The 21,155-nt window shown below is 42.4% G+C and overlaps 1 protein-coding gene across 1 annotated transcript; it reads left to right on the top strand.

The window, feature by feature from the left end:
• Nucleotides 1–65: 65 nt before the first annotated feature.
• On the top strand, nt 66–12,506 carry LOC127300542 (mediator of RNA polymerase II transcription subunit 14). The gene is made up of 8 exons (XM_051330670.2): nt 66–537; nt 2,380–3,450; nt 4,219–4,316; nt 5,139–5,313; nt 7,104–7,977; nt 8,215–9,191; nt 10,072–11,120; nt 11,586–12,506. The coding sequence occupies exons 1-8, from the start codon at nt 292–294 to the stop codon at nt 12,379–12,381; spliced, it is 5,286 nt and encodes a 1,761-aa protein (XP_051186630.1). The 5' UTR covers nt 66–291; the 3' UTR covers nt 12,382–12,506.
• The last annotated feature ends 8,649 nt before the right edge of the window (nt 12,507–21,155 follow it).

Genomic DNA, 21,155 nt, shown 5'->3' with positions numbered 1-21,155 from the left:
TCGACGGGCAATATGTACCCTGAACCTGGCTGGTGCATCGTCATACAGTGGACTTTAGGCGTGGTCGCACGCTCTGTTCTGGCCCGACCCAGCGCAGAAGCGAAAAAAGCTTCGATCCCACCCCGCGCGGGCTGCCGCCGCCGCCGATTCGTCGCCGGCGGTATCGTCCGCCTACCTCAACCGAAGCCCCCCGCCCCCCTCCTCCAGGCCGCTACACAACGACGCTCCTGATCTCCTCCCGAAACCGTAGTCGCGGGAGCTGAAGCTGAGGCGGAAACCCTAGCCGCGGCGATGGCGGGGGAGCTGGGGCAGCAGACGGTGGAGCTGGGCTCCGTGGTTCGGCGGGCGGCGGAGGAGTCGTACCTGGCGTTGCGGGAGCTAGTGGAGAAGTCGCAGGCGGAGTCCGAGGGGAAGGGCGCCTATGGCGGTGGGCGGCAGCGGTCCGACTCTGAGAAGAAGATCGACCTCCTCAAATTCATCGCCCGCACCCGCCAGCGCATGCTCCGCCTCCATGTCCTCGCCAAGTGGTGCCAGCAGGTCTGTGTTGCTTGCGAGTAGGTCCTTTACTTCCTGCCCTAGCTGGCAGCCTTATTGCCACACTAGTGTGGTGAATTGGATAGGTGGATTTCTGAATCTAGGGGATGTTTAGTTGGTACACCCACACTCCCACAATAGTTGAGGCTAACTGTTTACGCCAAACATTTTGTGGCTGCCAAATTGTTTGCACAACTGCTGCAAAATTTAGCACACATGAGGGTGTGACAAGCGGTGGGCTTAGTTTGGCGCGCCCAGACTGGCAACATTTGGCTATGAACCAGGCACTAGCTTATTTGGTCAAACATTTCCAACACAAATGTGTCAAATGTGTGACTCGCAGCTCAGCCTTGCGCTCGTGCAGTATCACTATTTGCTGAATTTGGTGATCTCTCAGCTGTCTGGATTGAGCAGTGCATACCAGATAATTTTAAAATGTGTTCGTTGCAATGTAGGGAGTAGTCTAGCTGGTGCTGTTGAGTCATCTGACAATGATTCTCTTCGATGTTGCTGGTTATTCTTTTTTTTTTTTGGTGATGCTTTGAACTATCTGAGAGTCTAATGTTGGTTGAACCTAGAAATATATATGGTTTGGACGATTTTTTTTTTGTACTTCTGGTGCTTTGGTGGTGTGCTCTAGCAGGTGCTAGTGAAAAAAATGCACTTAGGGTCTACTCTGCATTTCAAAAGTTTTCCACCTTCCTTGTGCGCACAGACAAGGATGATGTACAATAACAAACCTTTTTAACTGCACACACTGGAAATTGACATACCGGCATTGAGTGACAGGGAGTATTAGCTAGGTTTTTCATGCCATATTATTCTCATGGTCATATCATATGGTTTGTAATGAAATTAGTACTGCTGTATTTGGATTATTTGCTCCGTGATCCTTGAGTAAATTATCTGGCACTTCATTTGGTTAGCTAATTCTTCTTGCTTATATTCACCCAATAACCCGAGTCTATTTTGTGAAAAAATCATGCATGTCTTAGGGTTTGTTGGCTCTTGCCATTGAATTCAAAATTCAAACACGAATAAGTCCATTTACACCCCAAAACATTCACATATATCCAGCTACTAGATAATTTTCAGATATGCAGTATGTTTTTGAAATTTGCTTCCCTGCCAGTTATACTGTCCAATGCAAAATAATGGTGGGGCGCAACCATGCAAACCATTTCATACAGGACAGGGAACCAAAATGTGTCTGATATATAATTTGAACTCCAGCCCTTCAATTTAGTGATATAATATCCATGTAAGTTTTTTAAAATGTCTGATCTATAATCTTCCTCTAGAAGAGGGAGAGGTAGATATTACTTACCAACAAGGCAACAATATATTAAGACAGAGCAGTTTAAAATTAAGGCACACATGCTATTATTCACAAGAAACTTCTGTTTTTATTGCGCCCTTGCACAGTAGCATTCGAACATGAAACCATTAAGGTTGATTGAACAGTTATACATTTCTTCCTGAAATCATTTTCAGTTTTTCTATTGATATCATCCTAAACTAAAGTGCTCTTTCATCGTTCCACGTTTAGTTCGCACTAGAACAAGGAATTGTTGTCTTGGAAACTTTATTGTCGCAAAATTAAGACAGAGGAGTTTAAAATTAAGGCACACATGCTATTATTCAGAAGAAACTTCTGTTTTTATTGCGCCCTTGCACAGTAGAAAGCATTTGCAGTTTTTCTATCGATATCATCCTAAACTAAAGTGCTCTTTCATCGTTCCACGTTTGGTTCGCACTAGAACAAGGAATTGTTGTCTTGGAAACTTTATGCCGTGATTTTTTTTCATTACAATTTTGTAACTAATTTACCTTTCATTTATGCAGGTTCCTTTGGTTCAGTACTGTCAGCAACTTGGATCGACTCTTTCCAGCCATGAAACATGCTTCACCCAAACAGCTGACTCACTGTTCTTTATGCATGAGGGGTTACAACAAGCACGAGCTCCTACATTTGATGTTCCTTCTGCTTTAGAGATTATGCTTACAGGCAATTATCAGAGGTTGCCAAGATGTATAGAAGACATAGGGAGACAGAATAAACTGTCCCCAGCTGAAGAAAAACATGCTTTGCAGAAGTTGGACACCAGTGTGCGCTACAAACTACTTGTGACTCCAAGACCCAAAGAAGTATCTAAGGTTTCAGTAACAGATGGAATAGCTGTTTTTCATATTGATGGAGAATTTAAAGTTCTTCTTACATTAGGTTACCGTGGTAACCTAGATTTATGGAGGATATTGCACATGGAGTTGCTTGTTGGTGAGAAAAGCGGCCCTATTAAGCTGGAAGAAAGAAAGAGATTTACTCTTGGTGATGATATAGAAAGAAGAATGGCTGTTTCGGAGAATCCCTTCTCTGTGCTGTATGCTATACTTCATGAGTTCAGCATTCAACTTGCTATGATTACTGTTATTAGGCAGGCTTGCCTTCTTCGTCAGGGAAGGTGGAAAGAAGCAATAAGATGTGAACTTACCACAGACAGCACCTCTGGACAAATCGGAAATGCCGCTCTGATGCAGCTTGCTCTAGACGGGGAATTGGATTTAAGTGGTTCTGTACTGAAATTGAATTACTGGTTAGATGAAAAAAGTAGTGTCCCAGCAGAATCCGATTTATCCCCGTTTATCAAAATTGAGGCAGGGAAAGGGCAAGACATGCAGATAAAATGTCAGCATAGTTCATTTATACTTGATCCTTTGACAGATAAAGAAGCTACTCTTTCTCTTGATCTGTGCTGCATTGATGTTGAGAAAGTGATTTTAAAAGCAATTGCTTGCAATAGGCACACACGTCTTCTTGATATTCAGAGACAACTGTGCAAAAATGTGCAAATTTCCCAGTCACCCGAAGATGTTATCCTGAAACGAGATGTAAACTTAGCGAAGGCACCACATAAGGTAATGATACAAAATATTATGTTAGAATCTTGTACAATCTGTGAATATGCACCTTCCTGGACTCACCCATTATATTACCATGTCACATAGAAAACTTATAGACACTGTCTAAGCTGTGTGAAGTGTTGAAAACTTAAAATATATGAATACTGTAGTAGGACTGTACCTTAGCGTGTATACAATCTGAATGTATGTTCAACTGTTTATGTCATAATTTCATTATGTTCGACCTTAAAGTTTGGCTGACACTTTCCTGTTCATATTTCTAGAAATCTTATGATGTTTTATTTGTTGGGCTTACTTTTTGTCCAATTGAATTGGGCACACAGTTGAATTTACGGCCAAGTCTGGGACACTTTCTTGTTTATAAACTATAAAAAGGACAACTCATGTGTATTTTCAAATTTTAAATAGTGAAGTTTATGCATAACTAAAGTTTTCGAAGACTTGAATGAGTAAATTGCAGTGGTAATTATTTCATCGTTGTTGAAAGCCATACCCTTTAGTTGTACTATCGCTGATATGTGACTTTGTCGGTATTGTATTGACCCATGAGGTCTTGAAGCTAAATGTTTCTGCGTTTGCAATTGGAGATGCCTAAGATGTATTTCATTATTTCCCTGTTTGTATAGTTTGAGAAGACTATAGTGAAATTCCTGTGCTTGGACTTCATAATAATTGTATTGTCCATGTTTCCAAAGCTTCACTTACTAGAAGAATTATGTTGTTAGTTTGCTGACATAGTACATGACATGCTGGTAAGTGCAGAAAGTAGAGAAAACAGGCCTTGCGGAATTTTGTGGAAATGAAGTGCTTCAAGTGAGGGCATATGGGCAAGCATATATTGGTCTTGGAGTAAACATCAGGTTGGACAGCACTTTTCACTACCGGTTATGAATTAACTTATTGGCTATACCTAGTGACTAGTCTTTAATCACTTTCGTTTAGGAAATAATCTTTTCACTTGTAAATCCACAATGTATTAGGTTCTTCCTTGCCTCATGTTCTTAGCTTGTAAGATGACACTGTCATACCTATAGATTGCCTGAGATCACACTGTTCATCTGTCATCGGGGTGGGCGTCCACCTTGAGGCACACAAACCTATCAAGTCAGGCACACACCATTTAAAAAAATCAGTATTAGCTGCGGTGTTTTCTTTAATCTAAGATAGGGTTAGACAGGATTAGTTTCCATCTATTTGCTTTGGCTGTTAGGACTGACTCCCTTCTGTAAAAAGAGATCAGGCACACCGTTTTGATTAAGCAATAAAAATCAACCTTAGTTCCAACTTCCAAGTAAGCCTCAGATTATCTTCCTACTTGGGATCAGGTCCAGCAGATAAATGACGGCAAGTGGCATATCCTCAGTATTCCGGCTGTCTGTGCTTCTGACATATTCATGATAGACCCTCCAATCTCGTAAAAAAGTGCTACAAATGCTTCTTAAATAAGTATGGTCCCATGTATCTCTCCAGAATCCAGAGCCTGACACTGTTCCAAAATGGGAATCTTGAACTAATATTATTCTTCAGTGTAGGAATCAATTATAACTGTAAAGCACGATCCGCTGAATGCTAGATAAGTTTATGGTGGTGATACATTTATGCTTAGGCCTTGTGATATAATCCAAAAACAGTCTGGCCTTTTTCAGTTTCATAGTATTGCAACTCATTTCTCTCTTCAATAGGAGTGGTCGTTTCCTCCTACAATCACCAAAAAATATCTTACCCCCTACCGCACTGCTGGATTGGGAAGAAGCTCTAAATAAAGGCAGTACCACAGCGACTGAGGTTTTCTCAAGCTTAAGGACAAGGAGCATCCTCCATCTACTTGCAGCTAATGGAAGTTTTTTTGGCCTTAAGGTAGTCATCTGTCTTGATCCATATCCTAATATATTTATTTCTGAATTTTATTAGCAGATGCAGCATCATTATAATTTATAATCTATATGCAAGACAATGTCACCATGAGATGTGTGCAGTTGCACTTTTGCCACTTTAATCTATAAATGTCCAGATTGGGCATGTGATAATATCAGAATCATGCGTTCGTTTCTCATGAAAATACGTAGTAATATTAGTTGTATTTCTATAACTTAAATAAATGAAATGCGTTGTAATTTAAGTCTCAATCTATATCATTGCAAGACATCTGCACCATAATCGTACTTTCGACTTTCATGGTTCTTCATGTACCGCTACACAAGTTCTGATGTATGCATGTGTTGGGGGAAACGGCTTGTATAAGATAGAGTTCAGAAGAAACGGCTTTGTATAAAACATCAATAGAGGACCATTCTGGTTCCAGCACATTCCCCCGCTTCCAGTTTCCCATTCTCCTTACCCCACTTGAAGGATTGCTCTTATGGGAAAACATGTTTATAAAGTGCATAACATTGTAAGTGCGTTTACATAATTACTCCAATGTATATCTTGGCAATACTGTTAAGTGTCATAGACTCATTGGGGTACAATGTACATGCGCTGTCATTAGTCAGCAAGATAGCGGACTCCAGTCTGGCGGCATGATGAAGAAAAGCGTAGCAGCAAATTTGTAAGGTCTATGGAGTTTAGGATGTTTACCTGGAGGAAGTAGAGGTGTTGTCTACTTCTCTTTGCCCTCTCGTCCCAACACCTGCGGGTATGGTTTCCCTGCGACAGTGTCTAAGCACCCACCCTTTTTTTGAACTTCAAACGAGTTTTATTAGCTAGTAATGAGAAGAGCTACATCATCTAAAAGGATTTGAACTAAACATTCAGGAGGGGTATCAAACCAAACACTCGTAGGTGCTCTACGTGTGTAGCTAGCTAATTGATGTGCAGCCTCGTTTGCTTCCCGAGGGCAGTGCTCGAAGATGACATGGGAGAAGTCTTGCGCCATGCGGGTAACATTCTTCATAAATAATAGCAACCGGGCCAAGCGGCTGGCCTCCTGCCTTCATCACTTCAATGACCTCCTTCTGTCAGAATTAACAATGACACAGCCAGATCCCAGTGTCAAGTGAAAGACCCTGACGCAGAGCTATTGCTTCAGCCATAGCCGCATCGATCACATAATCAATTTTGCGGTTGTTTGCCACTACAAAAGTATCATGTGAATCTCTTACTATCGGGTTGAACCATTCAATTGATCAATATACCGTCGACGTTCAGTTTAACAAAGTCTGAGGGTGAGTCTGTCAAGGGAATAGCCAGGATTCTTGGAAAGCTCTGAACCACTTGTGGTTCTGTAGTAGAAATGTTGAAGGTCAGTGGTCCTTGGAAAGCTTAGTCTTGCTCTTGAACGTCCAGCGGGCCAGGCCCAAGCCTAACAAAAAGCTTTTCATTATTTAGTTCATATTGGTTTTATAGGGCTTTAAGCTTAAGCCGATGGACTCCCATGCATATGTGACTAGTCTATGTTACTATCTCCATAGTGATTAGTGTCATAGGTGTAATAACTAATAACACAGAGACCTTAATTTATTACATTTTAGAGTCATTTTTCATTAGGAAGTGCTATGTGATGGTAACATATTATGTTACCCCAATTGTCTCTCCTCTTTAATTACTTGCCACATCATCATTTTTGTCTAGCTGGCATGCATGTTACCACCTATGTTACTCGCACTTTGAGTAGTCTAAGTGATCAAATTCTGTTGTTTTTATTCCAGGTTTATGAGCAGTCTCAGGGTACTATAAAGATTCCAAAGGCCATATTACACGGTTCAGATTTCATGGTCATGGGATTTCCTCAATGCGCAAATGCTTATTATCTTTTGATGCAACTTGATAAGGACTTCAGGCCTGTTTTTCATCTTCTTGAGACACAGTCTGATGCAAGTAATAAGGTTAACGCAAATGTTGATGCTAAAGAAGCCTCAAGGGTAAATAAGATTGATGTTGGGCAGATGCAAACAATTAAGTATGAAAAAGATACAAATCTATTTGATGCGAAGCTGCACACCCTACAAAGTATAGAGAACTGTGATGACATTATGGACAATGGACTTCCTATTCAGGATAGGGTTGATCCTCTTCTGCTGCTGCCTGCTTGTTCACCATCTTTTTCGTCTATTGTTGACGAGATATTCGAATGTGAACATGGTTCTAGTTTGCCTTCTGCTTCTCCATTGGGCTCTCTTTCACTTGGTCTTCAAGGAGAAAGCACCAGAGCTATTTCACCGATGCAGGATGGAGCCCTATTGCATTCCCAAGCTAATAATTCCTCAATAGTTCATCCTGGTGCCAGTTTGAACAGCTATTTCCCTACTAGTTTGAGACATTTGCAGAGTACAAACGCCTTTTCCCCTTCTAACCCTGTAAGAAATTCATCTGCTACCAAATCATCAAACTCTAAATCCAATCATGACTTGAGCTCATTGAGCTCTCCAAGTGAGCACGGTATTGCAGATGGAAATAAACCACTTCCGCTCGTCCCTTCAAGCAAGGTTAACAGTAGTCAAAACCCTCCTCAAAGCTCATATTCAGGCTGTCTCGAAAATTCGTTGCCTGCTCATTTGACTCGGTCTTCACCTACTATTGAAGGTATTTACGGAAAGCCTTTTCTTGCTAGATCACCTAGGAGGAACTAGAATACTTTAATTCATAGAAGAAATAAGCACCCAAATTTGAGTTGTAGAGGACTCAAACCTGGGTGGCGGAGGTGTATACCCTCACCCCCACCAACTGAGCTAGTTTTCCGTATTCTATTAAAACTCTTGCGTGATAATTTTGACAAGTTCACGATACTATTGTGATGTATTCATCTTGTACAATTGACAGGATTAGGGAAGGTCATCACCGTTGGCTCTAACTGTGCACCTCGAAAGCGCTCTCTTTCAGATCTCCTTCCAGAACTCCCTTCACTGCAAGGACTGACATCCAGTCTGCCAGTTAAGAGAAGAAGAATATCAGAATCAGCGAACAGTTCCCTTCCTTTGCAGGCATACTCTTCTAGTTTGCAATCAGGAACCAACCTCGCCCATGGAAATATTCTTGCTGAAAGAAATGATTGTGTTCCAGCAACTGTATATGCTTCAGTGCTACTGCATGTCATAAGGCACTGTTCACTATGCATCAAGCATGCTCAACTGACTGCCCAGATGGATTCTCTTGCTATTCCATATGTTGAAGAAGTGGGCATGCGGTCACCATCTTCAAATCTTTGGTTAAGGTTACCTTTCGCTCAAGATGATTCTTGGAAGCACATATGCTTACGCCTTGGTAAGGCTGGAAGCATGTCATGGGACGTTAGGATAAACGATCCCCATTTCAGGGAACTTTGGGAGCTCAATGGAGGAAGCACCACGACACCATGGGGTGTTGGTATACGCATAGCGAACACGTCTGAGATGGATTCACATATCTCTTTTGATGCAGACGGTGTTGCTTTAACTTATAGCACTGTTGAGACAGATAGTATTCAGAAGCTTGATTCAGATTTACGGCGGCTTGCTAATGCACGTGTATTTGCTCGTGGAATGAGGAGATTGATTGGTGTGAAACTCGATGATAAGCTAGATGACAATCAGATATCCATGGGGACAAAATTACAGTCTGTTAATAAAGGCCATAGTGATGCTGCTGACAGGCTATCTGAACAAATGGGAAAACCATTCAGGATTGAAGCTGTTGGTCTAATGAGCTTTTGGTTCAGTTATGGCCATATGCCAATGGTTCACTTTGTTGTTGAATGGGAAACCGCTAAGAAAGGTTGCACGATGCATGTTTCTCCTGACCAGCTTTGGCCACACACCAAGGTCTGTTCTTGCTTACACGATGTTCCAAAAGAGCATATACATACATGAGTACAAGTAAATGATGTTAACGTGTCAAAGTTTATGACTAATATTGTTCTAAGTCAGTGTTACTAGTATTTCTCTAAATTCATGCTTACGCTACGTTTCAAAAAAGATAAATACAAGTAATGATTTCTCATCTTTCAACATGTGGAAGTTCATAATAATATTTTTGCAACTCGTATGTTTTCAAATAATTAAATCATTATGCAGTTGAAACAAAATAGCAAAATAATTTGCAGCGCCCGTCTCCAAAACAAAACTGAGTTTCTAGTGCCCGCATTTCTATATGTTCTTGCTAAGTGCATTGCATAGCCTCTTATTCCTACTGAATCAAAAACACAGAGGTGAATTTTTCTCTGTGGATAAAATTGCATTCATACCTCAGAGGCTGACAACCCAATTCTTCATACTGAATTGTTTATTCCAGTTTCCCGTTGAAAAGAATATATTCTACATTTCTTATTTCTTTCTCTTTTGACAGTTGTGTACATGACAGTCATGATTGTATAGTGTAATTTATTTTATGAAAGTTTAATAGATAGCACTCTCTCTGTTCCAAAATAATTGTCACAACTTTTTCTAAATACGGATGTATCTCCACACTAAAATGGCTGTATCTAGACAAAGTTGCGACACTTCTTTTGGAATGGACGTAGTAGTACTTTTATTATTTGACATGTTCTATTATGTATTGTCAAATTAACTGTTGCAATTGATCTTCATTCATTCATAACATGTTTATACATATACACATAAAAAACAAAAGTACATAGTCAAGCATGCTTAAGGGTTGAATCTTTTTATTTGTTTAATTGATTTTTATTTTATTTTAATGCAGTTTTTGGAGGATTTCGTGAATGGTGGTGAGGTAGCTTCATTCTTGGATTGTATTCGGCTAACAGCAGGACCTTTACTTGCTCTCGGGGGTGCAATTCGCCCAGCACGGATGCCTGTGACGGTTTCGTCTGGATACAGCTCAATGCCAAAGCAAACTAATCATGTCCAATCGCAGGGGCCACTAACAAATGGTTCATCTGCAACAACTATGCATCATGCGTCTGCCCCATCAAATGCTGCTGCCAATTTGGGTGGTCAAAATCTTCACACTGCTGCCATGCTCTCCGCTGCTGGACGGGGTGGACCTGGACTTGTTCCTAGTTCATTACTGCCTTTTGATGTATCCGTCGTGCTTCGTGGGCCATACTGGATACGCATTATATATCGCAAGAAGTTTTCTGTTGACATGCGTTGCTTTGCTGGGGATCAGGTTTGGCTACAGCCGGCAACCCCTCCTAAGGGTGGGCCCTCAGTTGGTGGATCGTTGCCATGCCCACAGTTTAGACCTTTCATAATGGAGCATGTTGCTCAGGGTCTAAATGCTCTTGAACCTGCTTTCATGAATGCTACACAGCCTGGTCAACACTTCAATACCAGTGCTGGAGCTTCACAATCTGCTTCTGCTCTGAATCGTTTGAACGTCACTCCTGGAGTTGTTATGTCCAGGCCAACTTCTGGTGTTGCTAACCATGTAGCAGCTAGTTTGAGTCGAGCAGGAAATGCCATGTTATCTTCTTCAGGACTTGCTTCAGGGATTGGTGGACCCTCTGTGCGACTAACACCTGGAACTGGCCTTCCTGTTCATATGAAAGGAGAGCTGAACACAGCCTTCATTGGGCTTGGGGATGATGGTGGCTACGGTGGTGGTTGGGTTCCGTTGGCAGCTCTGAAGAAGGTATTAAGAGGAATTCTTAAGTACCTTGGAGTTCTATGGTTGTTTGCCCAGTTGCCTGAACTTCTGAAAGAGATACTGGGGTCAATTTTGAAGGACAATGAAGGTGCTCTTTTGAATTTGGATCAAGAGCAGCCTGCACTGCGGTTCTATGTTGGGTAAGATATAGTACTAATATATCGTTTCGTTGAGAAATTGAAGTCTAGCATCAGATTTTCATTCCAACAATCATTGTTGTTATTTTCGTTGAATAATAGTGCCTTTTTCTAGCTATATTCCGTTAATATAATCTACCTGTTCCTGAAAAGAAGGCGTATAACTTTGTAAAAAAAAGTTCGTTTCAAAGTCAAATAATGTGAAGTTTGACCAAGTATGTAGAAAAATTGTACTCCCTCCAATCCATAATACTCCGTAAATGTTATGGATTGGAGGGAGTAGTTAATTGGTAATATACTATTTTTGCTTACGCCCAAATACTTGTAGTTAACACATAATAGGTATTATACATATTATTGTTTGATTCTTCTGATTGTTTACTGAAATGCTTCCTTTTTTGTTTGCCTGCCAATTTAAGTTTGAAAATTCATATTTCAGACACTTCATTTCTCGTATTTTTCTTGTAGAGGTTATGTATTTGCAGTTAGTGTCCATCGTGTTCAACTGCTTCTACAAGTTCTGAGTGTTAAGCGATTTCACCACCAGCAACAGCAACAGCAAGCTCAGAGCAATGCTCAGGAAGAGCTAACAGCAGCCGAGATCAACGAGATATGTGATTATTTCAGCAGGCGTGTTGCCTCTGAACCATATGATGCTTCAAGAGTTGCTTCTTTTATCACTTTGCTTACATTACCGATATCGGTGCTGCGTGAATTTTTGAAGCTGATTACTTGGAAAAAAGGGTTTTCCCAGGCTCACGGTGACATTGCTACTGCTCAGAGGGCTCGCATTGAGCTTTGTTTGGAAAATCACTCAGGATCAGCTTCAGATGGTAACACAGAAAGCTCTTTAGCTAAGAGCAATATTCATCATGATAGAGCCCACAGTTCAGTAGAGTTTGCTCTCACGTTTGTACTTGACCATGCTCTCATTCCTCACATGAACGTAGCTGGCGGAGCCGCCTGGCTTCCTTATTGTGTATCCGTGAGACTGAGGTATTCTTTTGGAGAAAGTAGCCACATATCATTCCTTGTAATAAATGGCAGCCATGGTGGGAGAGCTTGCTGGTTGCAGCATGAAGATTGGGAAAGATGTAAACAGAAGGTGGCGAGGGCAGTAGAGACAGTAAATGGGGCTGCTGTTGCAGGAGAACCTGGCCAGGGAAGGTTGCGAATGGTTGCTGAGATGATACAAAAGCAACTCCAACATTGTCTACAGCAGCTGAGAGACGGACCACTTTCAGCTGGCTCAATTGCTTCATGAGATAACAGTTGGTACATTAGAGCCAGGTTAGATAATTTTGTTGTAATAGGTCTGTGTTGGCATATCACATTCATCGCTGCAAAGAGGAAAAGGAAAGAAATGCAAACCTGACTATTTGGCACTTAGTACAAGGGAAAGCGGTTCCGAGGCAATGGTTGACAATTGTTGTACAGCAAAAGGGTGTTGTGGGGGGTGGTGATCCCAAATGTACATTAGATATGGTTATTGGACTTGGACTGACATTCTGTTTGTTTGTAAAGTTAAGAAGACGTCCCTAATTGTGTCTAGGATTTTTCAGGGAAAGATGGTTCATGTAGGAAATGAAGTAGCTTGAATGTTTTCTGATTTTTTCTCGTGGTATTGCTCCTTAACAGAGAATGTTTTGTAGTACTGGTTGTTTAAAGCAGGTTGCTTATTCAAAACGTTTTCTGACCTAACGTCCTGAGAGGCGACTCCCAGGGCGATTAGGGTTTCTATACCTGGCCGCCGAAGGTTTCCTCCAGTTGCGAGGTGGTTTCCTCCCCTGTTCGGGGTTTGTGTCGGCGTCGGTCCTTGGACTGGCTTCGTCCTTCTGGTGGGGTGCAGCCCAACAGTCTGGTTCTGGTTCTCTTCTCCGCGCCGGCGTTTTCTCTCCGGCGTAGTTTCTGGTTTTTGTCTTTGTTTTGGAGATGGCTTCTCCCGCCTCGAGTGCGGCGAGTCAGACACGGGAAGGATCGGGATCAAAGAAGGAAGAACAGTTGGGTGATCTTCTCCAGCGACTTGGGATTGATGAGGATGAGATCGACGATCTTGTCTTTGAGGAGGAAGCAGATGCACCGAAAGATGGGATCAAGTGGATGGCTCTAGTAAAAGTGCACTCGATGAATTTCTTCAGCCCCCAAACCTTTGAGCAGCATATGAGAGTGGCTTGGAGCCCTGCGAGGGAGGTAAAATTCAGATCTTTGGAAAATAACCTATTCACAATTCAATGCTATTGCTTGGGTGATTGGCTTAAGATTACAAAGGGTGGCCCATGGCTGTTCCGTCAAAACGCAGTCACCGTGGAGGAATATGATGGATTGTCATCGCCTGATTCCGTAGACCTAAATTATTTGTCCGTCTGGGTTCAAGTTCACAAGCTACCTGATGGTTATCGTGGAGAATCGTTGGTGAAAAATCTGATAGAACGCAAAGTGGGATCCGAGGCTGAGGTGGACAAGACACCGCATGGTTTAGGGGATTTCATCAGAGTGCGTGTCAAGCTTGATCTTCGCAAGCCATTAGCACGTTTTGTCTCAATATCAAGAGCTGGACACAGAGAATTCTTCAAAATCCAATTTGAGAAAATACCCAAGTTCTGTGGGGCTTGCGGCATGGTCGGTCATACCCACCTTGAATGTGGTACTGGTGAGCATGAGAAAAGTAAGTTAAAGTGGGGAGATTTTTTGAAAGCTGAACGAGAGACTTGGTATGGTCGAGTTGCTTTTGGAGGTAATCGGGGACAACGAGGAGGAAGAGGACGTGCTATGGGTGGTCGTGGTGCGTATGAATCAGCAGGACGCATGGCACCGAATGATCCTGTTGCACCTGGCCGTGGCCGTGGGTCTGGAGCGCCTGCTAGTTGGCGACACAATGCTATCCCTTTGTTGAAAGATACAGAGGATGATAATCTGCAAGATACAGCAACAAGCCCCGTTAAAAATCTGGATGTGGTGATGACAGAGGATGATACTTCTGACCCAGGTGCAAAAAGGAGACTGAATATGTCATCTGAGATAGGGGATGAAGAGGAGCGGGACAAGAATGGAGCTGGTAATGGGGCATTAGCTGCGATGGTTATAGATGAAAATTTACCACCTAAGGATTCCCTAACAGGGGTGGTTAATAATGAGAGGAAAAAACGTTCAAAGAAGGAAGGAGCTAACTCCACTTCACTAGGATCGGCGGGTTCCCTGGAGGATCCCGTCCGGTCCCAATGAAAATATTAGCTGCGAACTGTCAGGGTGCGGGGAATCGCCCGACAGTTCGATCTCTTCTGAATGCTCAGAAGCGTTATGATCCCAATGTTGTTTTTCTTTCAGAAACTCACTTAGACTCTTTCCCGGCAGAGTGTTTACGCAAAAGGATGGGCCTGGATTCTATGATTGTTAAACCTACTACTTCTAGGAGTGGAGGCGTGTTGCTTATGTGGAAGCGGGGTATCAACATCCAACAGATTAATGCAGCTCCGAATTACATTGATGTGTCTATTCACGAGGGCCCTAATAAAATTTGGAGGCTCACTGGGATTTATGGCGAACCAAGTGGGAGGACAAGTACAAGACTTGGGATAAGATTCGCGAGTTGAGGCCTCAGATTAATTTACCATGGGTTCTTATTGGTGACTTCAACGAAATTCTCTATGCTACTGAGAAAGAAGGAGGTAACCCTCGGCCTGACCACTTTATGCAGGCATTCCGAGAGGCCTTATCGAACTGTAATCTTAATGATATGGAATTTTCGGGTGATCCGTTCACTTGGCGCCGTGGGCAGATCCGGGAGAGACTGGATAGAGCAATTGCTGATGATAATTGGTTGCGGATGTTCCCAAATGCGTCTCTTTCTCACCTTGATTGTATCAAATCGGATCATAGGCAGATTCTGTTGGAGACGGAGCAAACAGTATCACCGTCGCATTCCAATGGATCCATCAAATTTGAGGCGAAGTGGCTAAAGGAAGAAGGTTTCCGGGATATTGTGGCTAATGCATGGACCCAAGCGGCTGTTGATCTTCCTGACAGTGGGGTTCGAGATCGACTAGCCCACATGCATGCAGCGCTGCATGCTTGGGACAACGATATTTTGAGACAGCCAAAGCGTCGTCTTAGGGCTGCGCAAAGAAAGCTGGAGCAAGCAGTTACTGGCCCTCTCTCAGCGGAAAATGATTTGATTGCTAAAGAGCAAGTAGCTTTGATCGAACTCCTTCTTGAATAGGATGAAGTTCACTGGATGCAAAGATCGAGGGCAAACTGGTTGCAATATGGTGATCAGAATACAAATTTTTTCCATCAGTATGCATCTGCTAGAAGGAAAAAGAATCTGATTAAAAAACTCAAAAATAATAATGAATGGGTGGAAGGTACTGCTGCTCTGAAACCTGTTATTCTTGATTATTTTGCTAATATGTTTACTTCTGAAGTACATCAGGTTGATCCGGAGCTTCTAGAGAAAATTCAGCCTAAAGTTACAGCAATTATGAATGATGGCCTGCTTGCGCCCTTTACATCAGAGGAAGTTAAAAAAGCAGCTTTCAGCATTGGTGATCTCAAAGCACCGGGGCCAGATGGCCTACATGCCATTTTCTACAAAAGATTCTGGAGCATCTGTGGCGAGGCTATTACTTCTGAAGTTCTCCAAGCCCTAAATTTGGGTGTTATCCCGGATGGCTGGAATGATACTACAATTGTGTTAATTCCGAAAGTGGATAATCCAGAATCTGTGACTCAATATCGCCCTATTAGTCTCTGTAATGTGATATATAAGATCATCTCCAAGTTGTTGGCCTCTCGCATGAAAAGGATACTCCCAGATGTTATTTCCCCTATGCAAAGTGCATTTGTGCCAGGGAGGCTTATCACGAATAATGTCCTGGTTGCTTATGAGAGTATTCATTCTATTAAGAATAAGAGAGAGGGTTCTAATGGGACGTGTGCGGTGAAATTGGATATGCATAAAGCTTATGATCGTGTGGAGTGGGTTTTCCTGGAGAATATGATGAGAAAACTGGGGTTTGCTGAAAGTTGGATTTCCATGATGATGGCGTGTGTCTCTTCGGTTAAGTACCAAGTGCGGTTTAATTCGGATGAGACGGACTCGTTTATCCCCTTAAGGGGCCTTCGCCAAGGTGATCCCCTTTCTCCCTATTTGTTCCTCCTGTGTGCGGAGGGTTTATCTAGTCTTTTGCTGTTTGAAGAAGAAGTTGGTGGGGTTAGGTGTGCAGGAATGCACCGTCGGTCTCACATCTACTTTTTTGCCGATGATTCTCTAATTCTCACAAAGGCGGATACGGATAATGCAACTTCCCTACAACGGGTTCTGGATACTTACTGCGCTAATTCTGGACAAATGGTGAGCCTGGCTAAATCCAGTATCTTCTTTTCTCCGAATACAAATGTTCTTATAAGACAAGAAGTATGTGTGGCTTTACATATTACTACTGAGGCTATCTCTGATAAATACTTGGGACTTCCTGCACTTGTGGGAGTGGACAGAAGTGATAATTTTGTTCATCTCATTGAGAGGATTATTCAGTGGATTAATGGATGGAAAGAAAAATATTTGTCTATTGGTGGTAAGGAAATTCTATTGAAGTCTGTGGCTCAAGCAATCCCAGTATATGCTATGTCTGTCTTTCTTATTCCTAAAGTAGTATCTAAAAGTGATGGATGCTATCTCAAGTTTCCGGTGGGGAGATGACGAAAACAGTAACAAAATGCATTGGATGGCATGGTGGAAAATGTGCTATATGAAAAGAGAGGGGGGAATATCTTCAAAAAAAAAGAGAGGGGGGAATGGGCTTCAAAGACCCCCACTCTTTTAATCTTGCCATGTTGGCTAAACAAGTGTGGCGTCTGGCCACTGACGTGCATCAGTACTGCGCTCCAAATATTACCCTCATGGAGATATCTTGAAAGCTGGTCCAAAAAATGGTTCTTCTTTTACTTGGCAAAGCATCTTTGCTGGAATTGCCACATTCAAACGTGGGTACATTTGGAGAATTGGGACATGAGAGAATGTTAATATCTATACGGATCCCTGGATTCCCTCCAGTCATAATAGGCGGATTGAGTCTCCTCGCGGATTAGGGGTTTATTCAAAAGTCTCACAATTAATTTGTCCAGTTACATGTGATTGGGATGTCCCTCTACTTCGATCTCTGTTTTTGGACGTTGATGTGGAGCGCATTTTAGAGATTCCGTTAAATGTTCAGGGGTTCCAGGATTTCATTGCTTGGCACTACAATAAAAATGGCAGATACACAGTGAAATCAGGTTACTATCTTCAATGGAGGCACCAGTTCGGTCCTAGTGCAGCCCAGCTTGCTCTTCCAGGGTCGTCGACGCTCAATCCAGTTTGGAAAACTGTATGGAGTCTTAAACTGCCAAGCAAAGTGAAATTTTTTCTATGGAGGGAACTACATGGAGTAATACCTCTCAAATCATTACTGGCTAATAGACATATTGGTATCTCGGGTCAATGCCCTATTTGCATGCAAGGGCCTGAGGACATTCTTCATCTCCTCTTCAAGTGTGATACAGCGAAACAAATCTGGATTTCACTGGGTTTGCTTGATATTATCGAAGATGCTATGTTGGCTGACCGTGCAGGGTCGGCGGTCCTAGAACATCTCCTTTATGCTGAGAAACCGATGCCTGGGTTTGAGTCTATTGGATTGTTAGAGGTGATCGGAACTGCTTGTTGGTACCTTTGGTGGATGAGGCGACAAAGGACACATGGTGAGCCGGTCTCGCCTATATTCAAATGTAAAGTTTCTATCCTATCCATTACAGCGAATGCAACAAAGTCCGGTGCTAAAAATCCTGTAAGACAGATTAAATGGGAGAAACCGTTGGTTAGACAGGTTAAGATAAATGTTGATGGATCATTCTCTCAAGCCTCACATTCTGGTGCGTCAGGTGCTGTTATGAGGGATTATACTGGAAATTTCATGGCGGCTTCTACTGTCTACTTCCCAAATATTACTTCGGCTAATGTCGCGGAAGCGTTAGCGATGAAGGAGGGCCTTGGTCTGGCTAGTCGCCTTGGAGCCAATGATGTAATTATGGAGTCTGATTCTTTGGAGATTATTGATGCGTGCTCAGGGGTAGATGAATGGTGGGGAGATGCTTCCGCAATTTTTGTTGACTGCATGGACCTAGCAGCGGGTATTGGAAAGGTTGTTTTTAAGCACTGCCGAAGAGAAGCAAATGAAGTCGCTCACATTCTAGCTAGAAATAGTTTCACTGAACAAAACAATTGTAATTGGGTCGATGAACCCCTAGCTTCATTCTAGAGAAACTCATCTCCGATGTAACTATTCTGTGATGTGCGGCAGCAGGTTCCAGACGCACTCTTTTCCTCTCAGGGTACCGTAAGGGACTGAGAGGTTTTTAATGAGGCGGCCTGCTGTTTGCTTAATATAATGGTTATAATTTTTTAAAAAAGAGAGAATGTTTTGTAGTACTAGTATGCTTTAGTCACAATCTTTTTTTTTGAACGGGGATAGATCCGGAAGGACCTAGATGATTGCATTAATACAGAGCGGTGGAGATACAACTTACATACAGGACCTCTAAGAAAAAATAAATTACAACCAAGTCCTGGCAAATCGCATAGAGGATCTCAGAACTAAAACAGAGAAAGCAATCATGTCCAGGTCCAGCTCCTTCTCCACCTTGCTCGCAGAAATTCCGGCCACGAACTACCACACCGACACCGGGGACATGACCACTTGGATCGCTGCAGCGGGAGCTTATCGCACCGGAATTGAAGGGCTTCCGAATCGGCATAGCCTGGAGGTTGAGTGTTACCTTGCACCAGAGATTGGACAATGGCGTGCAAGTTGGGAGTGGCCGCTTTCCGGCCATCAGAGTCGACGGCGGGCCAGCACGAGACTGGCGAGAGGCCGTCGAGGATGCACTCCCAGCAGCATATGCAGTCACCACATCTCCCCATCCACCAAATCCGAAGAGATCAGAAGCCAAATGAATCCCCAGTTCTCCACCACCACCATGGTGACTTGGAAGAACCAAGGAAGTCACCGCTTCGACTTGATCTGATGGAAGAACACACTTATTTGTGGCGGAGCTCGAACACGCGGCCTCCTCTTCCAACTTCCTCCATGGAAGCATGGTGGAGATGGCCGAGGTCGACGGATCGGTGGCGTGCGGGGCCGCTCGAGCCGAATAACTCCAGAAGCCGACTTTATTGACGGAGATCTCTGGGATCCAAGCCCCCACAGGCTGCACTTGCCAGAGCGCGGCAGCTAGGACGACGACTCCCAGAACGCATCGGAGCCAGCCGGCGAACTCCGGTGACCTACTCCCATACGCCATAAAGGACAAACTACATCTAAAATCTACAACTTGGATGCCGGCGCCTCGCCTTAGCTTCCGCCGGACGGCAGCACCGCCGGGGAGAGCCTCGGTTTGGCCCGGGAGCGGAGAGTCGACCCTCAAACTATTGTGGTGAAGAGAGAGAAAGGGGAAGAAGAAATGTCAAGCCCTCCGAGCATATTAGTTACCACTAATATAGATGTATGTGGACATATTTTAGTTTAAGATATATTCATACTAGTGGCTAAGTAATATGAATCGAAGAGAGTATATAAATCTTTTTGAAGCAGGGACCATTTTTGGGCAGTGCCCAACGGCACTTCAGCACTAATATGAGTTGGTATGTGTTATGTATATGTTACACATACAATTACTCTTCCATCGCTAGCTATCTCGCCATATTCGGGTTTGAAGATTTATGTCCTTGCACTAAGTAAAAAAAAAACTATTACTTCACTTGAGCAAAGATGTGTGGCAAATCTCTGGCTCCTCTACGAGGTCAAATTTGAGTGGTGAAAATACTACTCCCTCCGATCCGGTATTCCGGGTTTAATAGGAATAGCACCGTGAGCGGTGCAAAACTATTGGCTAAGTCGAGTCTCGTTTTCCCGTATGACTCCACCAATCAGCATGCCATTTTGATTTCTTCCATTAAATATAGCTATTAAGGTGGGCAAGTAAACCATCATTTTAGTCCACCTCATGCAAAGAAACCTTTTCACACAATCTAGGAAAAAAGGAGAGAGAAGCATGCGATGTGGCTAGGAGTAAATCTAGAAAACAATTAATTAGGGAATTAAATGAAAGCATGGCTTATTTCTTAGAAGTTTTGGAACAAATAGTTTTTCATAAGAATCCCAGAATACCGGAACGGAGGGAGTACTCCTTTTACCTCATAGTAAATGTCGATGATTTGGTAGTACACAAGGTGCCACGTCGTGCAAGGTTATGGAGAACGCTTTACATAAGAGGTCTTGTGAAAGAAACCTAGAAACGGGCAACGGTGATATGGGTAATCATCTCTCATGGGGCTTATGGAAGGTCGGGGCAGCGGCTTCACATTGCCCCATCAAACAAGCGGTGGATAAATTTAATCAAAACTTATCATTCTCTAAGTTTAATCAGTGTTATAGACAAAAATACAAAAATCCAATTTTGATCGAGGGTGTATATGCACCTGCTATCAAAAAAACATTTTAAAATATTAAAAATCCTAAAAAAAAGTTTCTCGCGTACACCTCGACATTCAATATGCACACGCCAAGTTTCGCAGGGAAATAGACATTTTTTTGTGTCATGTGTGAAAAAGATAAGAATATGTCCCGGTGAAGAGCTTTTTTAGCACCAAAATTTGTCTTTTTTACTTGTGACATAAAAATGTCATTTTTTTGTGAAAGAACTTTGCGAACACATAGAACATTAAGATGTACGTGACATTTTTTTGTTAGATTTTTCAATATTTTGAAATATGTTTAAAAGTTATTTTTAAAATCAGGAGCATATGCTTCTGGAAGTAGAAAAAAGCTATGTCCTATTTATCATACGAAATTAATTCTAGTATTTAGTACATTCAGCGTAAAATATTTTTTTATAATATATTTGTTTCATGGACATGTTTATATTTTTTAGTATTTAGTCAAACTTTGTAAGATTTGAATTTTGACTAAATTTGTAAGCTTTATTCATTGAAACGGATGTAGT

The sequence above is a fragment of the Lolium perenne genome, chromosome 5, assembly GCF_019359855.2.
Source record: "Lolium perenne isolate Kyuss_39 chromosome 5, Kyuss_2.0, whole genome shotgun sequence".
Lineage (NCBI taxonomy): Eukaryota > Viridiplantae > Streptophyta > Magnoliopsida > Poales > Poaceae > Lolium > Lolium perenne.
The sequence above is the reverse complement of the archived record's forward strand: the minus strand, read 5'-3'. Positions and strand labels throughout refer to the sequence as shown.